This window comes from Tachyglossus aculeatus, chromosome 9 (genome assembly GCF_015852505.1).
Source record: "Tachyglossus aculeatus isolate mTacAcu1 chromosome 9, mTacAcu1.pri, whole genome shotgun sequence".
NCBI lineage: Eukaryota > Metazoa > Chordata > Mammalia > Monotremata > Tachyglossidae > Tachyglossus > Tachyglossus aculeatus.
The window spans coordinates 24,616,010-24,626,703 of record NC_052074.1 but is presented as its reverse complement, the minus strand read 5'-3'; the positions used below and the strand labels follow the sequence as shown (position 1 = coordinate 24,626,703).

Here is a 10,694-nt window from a genome sequence, read left to right as displayed (position 1 = left end):
ATATTGTTATATTTCACTCTCCCAAATGCTTAGTACAGTGCTCTGCACACAGTGAGTGCTCAAAAATATGATTGACTGACTCTTTTTAAATCACTGCTTGGGGTACAGGTTAAGGAAGAGAAGTAGCGTGGCCTTGTGGAAAGAGCTTGGGATTGGGAGTCAGAAGGACCTGGGTTCTGACCCTAGCTTCACTGCTTCTCTGCTATGTACCTTGGGCAAGTCACTTAAGTTCTCTGTGCCTCAGTTATCTCCTCTGTAAAGTGGAGATAAGACTTGTGAGCAGTGTGGCTCAGTGGAAAGAGCCCGGGCATTGGAGTCAGAGGTCAGGGGTTCAAATCCCGGCTCCACCACTTGTCAGCTGTGTGACTTTGGGCAAGTCACTTAACTTCTTTGGGCCTCAGTTACCTCATCTGTAAAATGGGGATTAAGCCTGTGAGCCCCCTGTGGGACCACCTGATCATCTTGTATTCCCCCCAGCGCTTAGAACAGTGCTTCGCACATAGTAAGCGCTTAGCAAATACCAACATTATTAAAGGAAACATAGCTACAGGTATTGCTCCTCTCCTATTTGGAAAGATACACAGTTTTCCCCAGACCAATCTCTGAAGAATAAAAGCCTTTATTTAAAAAGAAAAAAAAATCAGTTTTTGCAGGGGCCACGGCAATTTAAAGGAGACTTGGCCCCAGAAAATCAGTGCTATTCCCCGGGGGCTTCTGCAGTCACCGTATTGTGCATTTGTTTGTGATCTTGGCTCTGAAAGAAGCCTGAGGTAGAAAGAAACCCGTGAGGAGTTCTACTGGTTGGAGGCCCAGCAGGAAGTTAGGGTTTAGAAGGCCGTGACCATTAGGTCTGCTGGAGCCTCTGCCCCTCTGTAGGGTAGTTTCCTGCTTTTCCACAGCACGGCCATGCTAGCACCCACTACCAGGCTGCCCACTGCGGCCACCAGCACAATCCAGAAAGGCACCTCCCATGGGCTGCTCTGTTGCCCTTTGAAGTGGTTTTCCGGCAGCCCGCTGTTCCTCAGTGTGAAGAGATACGGGTGGTCCTGTGAAAATAATATGGCAGTGTTCAAATGGTCCTCATCACCCCCTCCCAGCAAGTCTGGGCAGGTGCAAGCTAGTAGCCAGCCTCTAGTCCCCTCAGTATTCCAGAACTTGTGGTTCTCCGTGATTGACCATGCCACTTGATATCAACTCCTTAGCAGAATCAATCAATCAATCCATCGTATTTATTGAGCGCTTACTGTGTGCTCTGCGCTTGGGAAGTACAAGTTGGCAACAGATAGAGACAGTCCCTACCCAACAGTGGGCTCACAGTCTAAAAGGGGGAGATGGAGAAGAAAACCAAACATACTAACAAAATAAAATAAATAGGATAGATATGTACAAGTAAAATAGAGTAATAAATATGTACAAACATATATACATATATACAGGTGCTGTGGGGAAGGGAAGGAGGTAAGATGGGGGGATGGAGAGGGGGATGAGGGGGAGAGGAAGGAAGGGGCTCAGTCTGGGAAGGCCTCTAGTAGCAGAAGCTTACTACAGCAATCCATACTTGAATGGAGCAATCAATCAATCAATCAATCAATCGTATTTATTGAGCGCTTACTATGTGCAGAGCACTGTACTAAGCACTTGGGAAGTACAAATTGGCATCACATAGAGACAGTCCCTACCCAACAGTGGGCTCACAGTCTAAAAGGGGGAGACAGAGAACAGAACCAAACATACCAACAAAATAAAATAAGTAGGATAGAAATGTACAAGTAAAATAAATAAATAAATAAATAAATAAATAAATAAATAAATAGAGTAATAAATATGTACAACCATATATACATATATACAGGTGCTATATAAGGAACAGACTCCATAAAGAGAAGGGGATGAAGGGCTTTAACTTACCTCAGTAGGGCACTTGAGTTTGGTTCGGCTGTATGTGAAGTTGTTATATATCCGCTTCTGACCCACAGGTTCCAGCTGAAACAGAGACAAGAGGACTTCGGACTAGGTTCCCGACGAGTACCTCGTTCTGGACTCTCCCGCCTCTGTCCCCTTGCTCATTCTGCTACTCCACTCTGGCTTGGAAGTCCCTCCCTCATCATCATCATCATCATCAATCGTATTTATTGAGCGCTTACTGGGTGCAGAGCACTGTACAAAACGCTTGGGAAGTACAAGTTGGCAACATACAGAGACAGTCCCTACCCAACAGTGGGCTCACAGTCTAAAAGGGCTCAAATTACACTCAAATTACTGCTAAAATCCCACTTCTTCCAACAGGATTTCCCGGATTGATTTCCAAACTCCCTGAGCCATATCATCTCTCCAGCCAATTCTAGCACTTATATGCAACAAATGTAGTTACTTTGAGCACTCTAGCTGTAAATATTTTTCTGTTCATCTCCTCTGTTAAAGTGTAAGTTCCTTGATCAAGAGGGTGTTTAATATGTGCTTCCACTAAACTATAATTAAAAACAGAATAACAGTGTTATTTGTAAAGTACTAAGTGCTGGGGTAGATACAAGATAAATCAGGTCCCACATGGGGCTCACAGTCTAAGTAGGAGGGAGAACCAGGTTTGATTCTCCATTTTGCAGATGAGGGAACCGAGGCACAGAGAAGTGTAGTCCTGTTCCCTCGCTGTCCTTGTAGCCCTTTAATGAGAGCATGGCCTAGTGAAAAGAGAAAAGGCCCGGGATTCAGAAGGACCTGGGTTCTAATCCTAACTCCACCATGCGTCGTCAGTGTGACCTTGGGCAAGTCACTTCACTTCTCCGTGCTTCAGTTCCCTCATCTGTAAAATGGAGATTAAGACTATGAGCCCCATGTGGAACAAGGGCTGTGTTCAACCCAGTCACCTTGTTATCTACCCCAGAGCTTAGTATAGTGCCCGCCACATAGTAAGTGCTTAACAAATACCACAGTTAACAGGGAAATCTCTGGATCTGAAACTTTACCCAGAGAGCTGTATTTCCTGGCTACTATTATTGGACCTACCAACACTAAGGCACTGCCCCTCTAAACTGTAAGCTCCTTATGGGCAGGGAAGGTGTCTACCAACTCTGTTATATTGGACTCCAACTTGTACTTCCCAAGCCCTTAATACAGTGCTCTGCACACAGTAAGCACTCAATAAATATGATTGAATGAATGACTCTCCCAAGTGCTTAATAATAATAATAATAATGGTATTTATTAAGTGCTTGCTATGTGCAAAGCACTGTTCTAAGCGCTGGGGAGGTTACAAGGTGATCAGGTTGTCCCAAAGGGGGCTCACAGTCTTAATCCTCATTTTACAGATGAGGTAACTGAGGTCCAGAGTAGTGAAGTGACTTGCCCAAAGTCACACAGCTGACAAGTGGCAGATTTGAACCCATGACGTCTGACTCCAAAGCCCGGGCTCTTTCCACTGAGCCATGCTGCTTAATACAGTGCTCTGCACAGTAAGCAGTCAAATACCATGAACTGATTGACTGACTGCCCCTGAACAGAGCTCTGACCCTTCATTCAGATTCTGTTATATTGTTATATTGTACTTTTTCAAGTGCTTAGTACAATGCTCTGCAGACAGTAAGTGCTCAATAAATACAATCGATCGATTGATACCGTACCATATTATTCCAGAGGGCGATGGCCATCTCAGAATAGCCCCGCTCAGAGAAATGGAAACAATCCACAGAAAAGAAGCTCAGGTCAACATTTCCTTTCTGCAAGAAAAACGAAAGGAGTTGTGTCATGTGGGTATTTCTCCAATCGACCTCTTTTCGGCTCAAGCCTACCGTACGAAGTCTATGCTCCTCTATGGGTGTCTGCCCACAAAATTAACTCCGATGAAGAACCAAAGTGGGGCTTGGGAAAGCTTGAAGCCCTAAACTTTCCTGAGTTTTTATATGACTTCTGATCATTTGTGTTCCTTTCAAGTACTTCCAAACTCCCACCTAAAAGGGGAAGGGCCATCATGAAGTTTTTCCAGCAACGATGGCCGCTGGATGTCCCGCCAGGTGAATCTTTCCAAGGTCTCCCTGCCCTTCTCTTGAAAGCACATCCCATCCCCTCATCCAGAGAGCTGCCCCAGAAGAGAAAGAAGGCAGAAAACACTGTACCTCTGGAGGGCCATGGCTCCCTGAAAGCAAAAGGGGAGGGCAGCCTGAGATGAATCTGCCCTCCGGAAGATCGATGACTTACATTATCCAGTGGAATATGAGTGCTTTGAAAAAATGGTTGAAGCACCACAGCAAAATCTTCCCGCTGCATGTATTTCTGGCTGTAGGCCATCAGCATGCTGCTGCTCTGTGGAAGGATGGGAGAGCGTATTTGGCCCTGCTTATCATCCTGACTTTTCACGAGAGCAGTGACCATTCAGTTGGGGGTTCCATCCCCTCCTTTTGTGTCCGATTAGGTGGGGGTTTGTTCATTGCTGGTTTTGGACTGGAGTTGGATCTCCCTGGGCCTCAGCAGGGGCAGGGCATAAGGGGATTTGAGTCCCATAAACCCTCAGAAAGGAAGGTCGTCAATTTGCTATCCTCTAGACTGTAATCTCGTGGTGGGCAGGGAAGGTGTCTACTAACTCTGTTGTGCTGTGCTCTCCCAAGCACTTAGTGCAGTGCGCTACACACAGTAAGCACTCAATAAATACTATTGATTGATTTATTCAGTGGGCCATACCAATAGGGCTGGCACCAGGTGGACAAGAATTGATTGACTCTCCCAAGTGCATAATAATAATAATAATAATGGTCTTTATTAAGCGCTTACTATGTGCAAAGCACTGTTCTCCTCCTTTTGTATAAGCAACATTCTGTGTGACATCACCATAGAGAAGCAGCATGGCTTAGTGGAAAAAGCCCGGGTTTGGGAGTCAGAAGTTGTGAGTTCTAATCCCGGCTCTGCCACTTATCAGCTGAGTGACTTTGGGCAAGTCACTTAACTTCTCTGCACCTTAGTTATCTCATCTGTAAAATGGGGATGAAGACTGTGAGCCCCACGTAGGACAACTTGATTACCTTGTCTCTACCCAAGTGCTTAGACCAGTGCTTGGCACACAGTAAGTGCTTAACAAATACCACCATCATCATCATTATATTATGCTGCATGTTCTCACAATTTTATATGATATCATGATGTTCTGCTATGTGCACACTAGTATTCCGGGGCCTAAAGTATCCCAGAGCCCCCCTGAACTGCCCACATTGCTCCAGAGCTGCTTCTGATTCTTGGTGACTGCTCCTCAATTATTATTATTATTATTGTTATTATAATGGTATTTGTTAAGCACTTACTATGTGTCAAGCACTATTCTAAGCCCGGGGTTTGATACAAGGTAATCGGGGTGATGATGATGGCATTTGTTAAGCGCTTACTATGTGCAAAGCCCTGTTCTAAGCGCTGGGGGGGGATACAAGGTGATTAGGTTGTCCCACATGGGGCTCACAGTCTTAATCCCCATTTTACAGATGAGGTAACTGAGGCTCAGAGAAGTTAAGTGACTTGCCCAAGATCACACAACAGACATGTGTTGGAGCCAGGATTCGAACCCATGACCTCTGACTCCAAAGTCCGTGCTCTTTCCACTGAGCCACACAGGGTGAACATAGTTCCTGTTCCACATGGGGCTCACAGTCTTAATCCCCATTTTACAGATGAGGTGACTGAGGCACAGAGAAGTGAAGTGACTTGTCCAAGGTCACACAACAGAAAAGTGGCAGAGTCGGCATAAGAACCCACCTCCTCTGACTGTGGCTACCCAAAGGCCACACACCCCAAAGACAGTTGCTTACCTCGACCCATCGCTCCTCAAAATGAATTCCAGGTAGGGAGAGCATTTCAAAGCAAGGAGTCCAGGGCAAGTCAAAGTGCAACACAGATGTGACCGGCATTTGTTATACTTGACTTGCCCAGGCCAACTCTCGGTTAACAGATGGCTCCAGTGGGAAGCAAGAATGCTCCCCTTTGTGGGCAGCCGCTTAGGTAAGGGAGGACTAGGTGTCCTTGGGTGACATGAGTGGCCTGCGGCGGGGAAGGGGCCTGGGGTTGGGGGAGAAGACTGTCCCTCTGTTACTCATGCTGAGCACATTTTGGGGATGAAGACTCTGCTGCCCTTCTATGGGAAGTTAGTTAAGGACAGGAGCGCAAAAAGGCAGAAAAGAGAAACGGAGGTACTCACCTGGAAAGCTCTGTTTACATCCTTCATTTCTTGTAACTCAGGGGAATTCTCTTGGGGCCGTAGAAAGCAAGGACAAAAATCCCTGTGGAGGAGAAAGAGCCCCTGGGGGACAGCTGTTCCGCAGATCCCTTGCCAGCTGCTTCCCAGCTTGGTTCTGGTCTGACTGCAGCAGCTCAGTTCCCCCCAGTGCCCCCAAATCTCCCTTCCCCCATCCCACCACCATTAATAATAATAATAATAATGGTGATATTTGTTAAGCTCTTACTATGTGCAAAGCACTGTTTTAAGCACTGGGGGGGTACAAGGTGATCACGTTGCACCACTTGGGGCTCACAGTCTTCATCCCCATTTTACAGATGAGGTAACAGACACAGAGAAGTTAAGTGGCTTGCCCAAGGTCACACAGCTGACAAGTGGCAGAGCTGGGATTCGAACCCATGACCTCCGACTCCCAAGCCCGCGCTCTTTCCACTGAGCCACATTTCCTGAGCACCTTCTGTGTGCAGACAGACTGGACTAGCTGCTTGAGAACACTCAGCAGAATCAATCAATCAATCGTATTTATTGAGCACTTACTGTGTGCAGAGCACTGTACTAAGCACTTGGGAAGTACAAGTTGGCAACATATAGAGATGGTCCTTACCCAACAACGGGCTCACAGTCTAGAAGGGGGAGACAGAGAACAAAACCAAACATATTAACAAGATGAAATAAATAGAATAGATATGTACAAGTAAAATAACTAGAGTAATAAATACGTACAAACATATATACATATACACAGGTGCTGTGGGGAAGGGAAGGAGGTAAGGCGGGGGGATGGAGAGGGAGAAGAAAGAGGGGGCTCAGTCTGGGAAGGTCTCCTGAAGGAGGTGAGCTCTCAGTAGGGCCTTGAAGGGAGGATTAAATACCTCATCTCCCACCCACTAGACTGTGATCTCTGTTTGGGACAGGGGCTGTGTTCAATATGATTATCCTGTATGTACACCAGCACTCAACACAGTGCTTGCCAACTAAGTGCTTCACAAATACCACAATTATTGTATTATTACCATGGGGAATTGGATATGTCCAGCAATGGGCTTCCTGATCCCAGGGATCCCAAACAGAGTCCCAGGAAACAAAGTGGCTACAAAATGTGGGCAGGGAATGTGTTTGTTGTTGTGTTGTACTCTCCTATGTGCTTAGAACAGTGTTTTGCACAGAGAAAGCGCTCAATAAATACAATCGAATGAGTGAAGGAACAAATGAGTGAAGTTTCTGCTACTGGTTACTCTACATCTCTAGTCCTCACAATTACCTGCCCCACAGGCTTTGCTGACAGTAGCTAGGTCTACCTTGCCATCGATAGCTGCTATTTTCTCCTGAGACTCATTTTTTTCTTTTTCTTTTTTTAATAACAATATCTGTTAGCACTTACTATGTCCCAGGCATTATACCAAGTGTTGGGATAGATACACAAGCTAATCAGGTTGGACACAGTCCATGTCCCACATGGGGTTCACAGTCTTAATCCCCATTTTACAGATGAGCTAACTGAGGCACAGAGAAGTTAGGTGACTCTCTTCAGAATACTTGGAAGCAGGTACTTGGGAAGATCCCTAAGGAGATGGGAGGGGTGGGTGCCTTATTCTCCTAAACAGGAGGCAGACTATAAAATGGTAGATTATAATTTATAATCCTGACTCCACCACATGTCTGCTGTGTGACCTTGGGCAAGTCACTTAACTTCTCGGAGCCTCAGTTCCCTCATCTGTCAAATGGGGATGAAGACTGTGAGCCCCACGTGGGACAACCTGATCACCTTGTATCCCCCCCAGCGCTTAGAACAGTGCTCTGCACATAGTAAGCGCTTGACAAATGCCATCTGTATTCTGAAAAACACAACTTATCAGGATAAAATACCAACAGGTATATACGGCAACTGCTGTATGAGTCCCTAAGTCTTGATAAAAAGGCTCCTCACCCACTGCTATCAGTCAGGCACAAGAAGTCTAGAGGAAAGCACTCAGCTTTTGGCCGTGGTTGCCATAGAAACAGCTCTAGGGGATGTAGGGGAAATGGTCCCAAGAGCAATTCCCAGGCTCCAGATAATGGATCCTCAGCCCTATTGCAGTTCTTGCTCAGTTCTAAGTTCTTAGGCACCATTTACCCCCACACACCTCCATTCCAATTTCCAAGGTCCTGAGGAACTTGTGAGAAAAATTCAGTCGATGGGACCAACCTCCATCAATGATTCAAGCTAGGGACTTCTAGCTCCCTTCCTAAAATACCTGCCCCTGCACTCGTCAGTCCCATGCCCCAATCACACCACCCCCTCCCTGAGTGCCACCCCTTGAGAGGTGCCCAGCCGCTTGAACTGGTCACTTACTGAACCGGCACCGGACATTTTTCCCCGTGTATTTGTCGAAGACCAGCCATCTCCAAAATCTCCACAACACTGACGAAGACTCGAGGGAGCTGTAGGGAGCACAGGAATCGGTGAGCAGCCATGGAAGGAGGGGGAAAGGGAGAGCCTCAGAAGGCAGAGAGTGGAACCGTGGGTCTTGTGTGGAGCGGGCTAGATTGTCAATGTGATGGAGAAGATGGGGGAAAGGGGGCAAAATGGTGACACATATGGGTTTGTTCAGTATGGGTAAAATTGGAACTGCTCTGCTGTGCTACAACCACCGTGACCACTTCACGGCTTCTTCGGCTACTGGAGGGGGCAGGGGTGGCAGAAGTATTAGCAATCACAGTTTTTATTCTTAGAAACTTCTGCTTCTCCCCATGTGCAGACATCATCCACTCCCATCATCCATTCATTCATTCGTATTTATTGAGTGCTTACTGTGTGCAGAGCACTCTACTAAGCGCTTGGGAAGTCCAAGTCGGCAACATATAGAGACGGTCCCTACCCAACAACGGGCTCACACTCTAGAAGGGAGAGACAAAACAAAACATGTAGACGGGTGTCAAAATCGTCAGAACAAATAGAATTATAGCTACATGCACATCATTAATAATAACAATAATAATAATAACGGCATTTATTAAGCGCTTACTATGTGCAAAGCACTGTTCTAAGCACTGGGGAGGTTACAAGGTGATCAGATTGTCCCATGGGGGGGCTCACAGTCTTAATCCCCATTTTACAGATGAGGGAACTGAGGCCCAGAGAAGTGAAGTGACTTGCCCAAAGTCACACAGCTGACAATTGGCGGAGGCGGGATTTGAACTCATGATCTCTGACTCCAAAGCCCGGGCTCTTTCCACTGAGCCACGCTGCTTCACAGCCACGCTGCTTCATTAACAAAATAAATAGAATAGTAAATATGTGCAAGTTGTCCTTGTGCCCTTAGTTTCAGATGAAGGTGAGAAGCACCATTCATTCATTCAATCGTATTTATTGAGCACTTACTCTGTGCAGAGCACTGTACTAAGCGCTTGGGAAGCATGACCTAGTGGAAAGAGCCCGGGCTTGGGAGTCAGAGGACCTGGGTTCTAATCCCGGCTCCGCCACTTGTCTGCTGGGTGAACTTGGACAAGTCACTTCACTTCTCTGTATCTCAGTTACCTCATTTGTAAAATGGGGATTAAGACTCTGAGCTTCCTTAGGGATACGGACTGTGTCCAACCTGATTAGCTTGTATCTACCCCAGTACAGTGCCTGATACTTAGTAAGTGCTTAACAAATACCATTACAGATTTTAAAAAGCCAGGAAATTGGGCTACTGGGACATAAAGATCTACTTGCTAGTGATGCCCAGAAGAGATTGGGAGTGTGTGATTTCGGGAACATGACACTTAACGTGTGTCATCTGTGGCATGGGCAGACCTTCACAACTCTCATGTGTAGGTGTGTATGTGTGAGGAGGGGAGGATGTCTATATAATAATAATAATAATAATTTTGGTATTTGTTAAGCGCTTACTATGTGCAAAGCTCTGTTCTAAGCGCTGGGGAGGATACAAGGTGATCCGGCTGTCCCATGTGGGGCTCACAGTCTTCATCCCCATTTTACAGATGAGGGAACTGAGGCACAGAGAAGTTAAAAGTGACTTGCCCAAAGTCACACAGCTGACAAGTGGCAGAGGCTGGATGGTTGGGGTGTGCCTGTGTCCCTGAATTTCTTAAAGTGGTTTCCATGAACTACTATGAATCAGCTATGAACAACTGATAATAATAATAATAATAATAATAATGGCATTTATTAAGCGCTTATTATTCATTCATTCAATCATATTTATTGAGAGCTTACTGTGTGCAGAGCACTGTACTAAGCGCTTGGGAAGTACAAATTGGCAACATACAGAGACGGTCCCTACCCAACAGTAGGCTCACAGTTATGTGCAAAGCACTGTTCTAAGCGCTGTTCTCAGTCCCAGACTGAGCCCCCTCCTTCCTCTCCTCCCCATCCCCCTCTTCATCCTCCCGCCTTACCTCCTTCCCTTCCCCACAGCACCTGAATATATGTATATATGTTTTTACATATTTATTACTCTATTTATTTTACTTGAACATATTCTATTTATTTTCTTTTGTT

The 10,694-nt window shown here is 46.0% G+C and overlaps 1 protein-coding gene across 1 annotated transcript in view; it reads right to left on the bottom strand.

Annotated features, from left to right (window-relative positions):
- Positions 1–661: 661 nt before the first annotated feature.
- PLB1 (phospholipase B1) overlaps positions 662–10,694 on the bottom strand; it is a 71,179-nt gene continuing 61,146 nt past the window's right edge. The window contains exons 38-43 of the mRNA XM_038750860.1: positions 8,541–8,629; positions 6,170–6,251; positions 4,192–4,296; positions 3,618–3,713; positions 1,909–1,983; positions 662–1,046 (exon numbers count right to left, since the gene is read on the bottom strand). Coding sequence (XP_038606788.1) covers positions 828–1,046; positions 1,909–1,983; positions 3,618–3,713; positions 4,192–4,296; positions 6,170–6,251; positions 8,541–8,629 — 666 coding nt within the window. The 3' untranslated portion in view covers positions 662–827. The remainder of the gene's footprint in view (positions 1,047–1,908; positions 1,984–3,617; positions 3,714–4,191; positions 4,297–6,169; positions 6,252–8,540; positions 8,630–10,694) is intronic.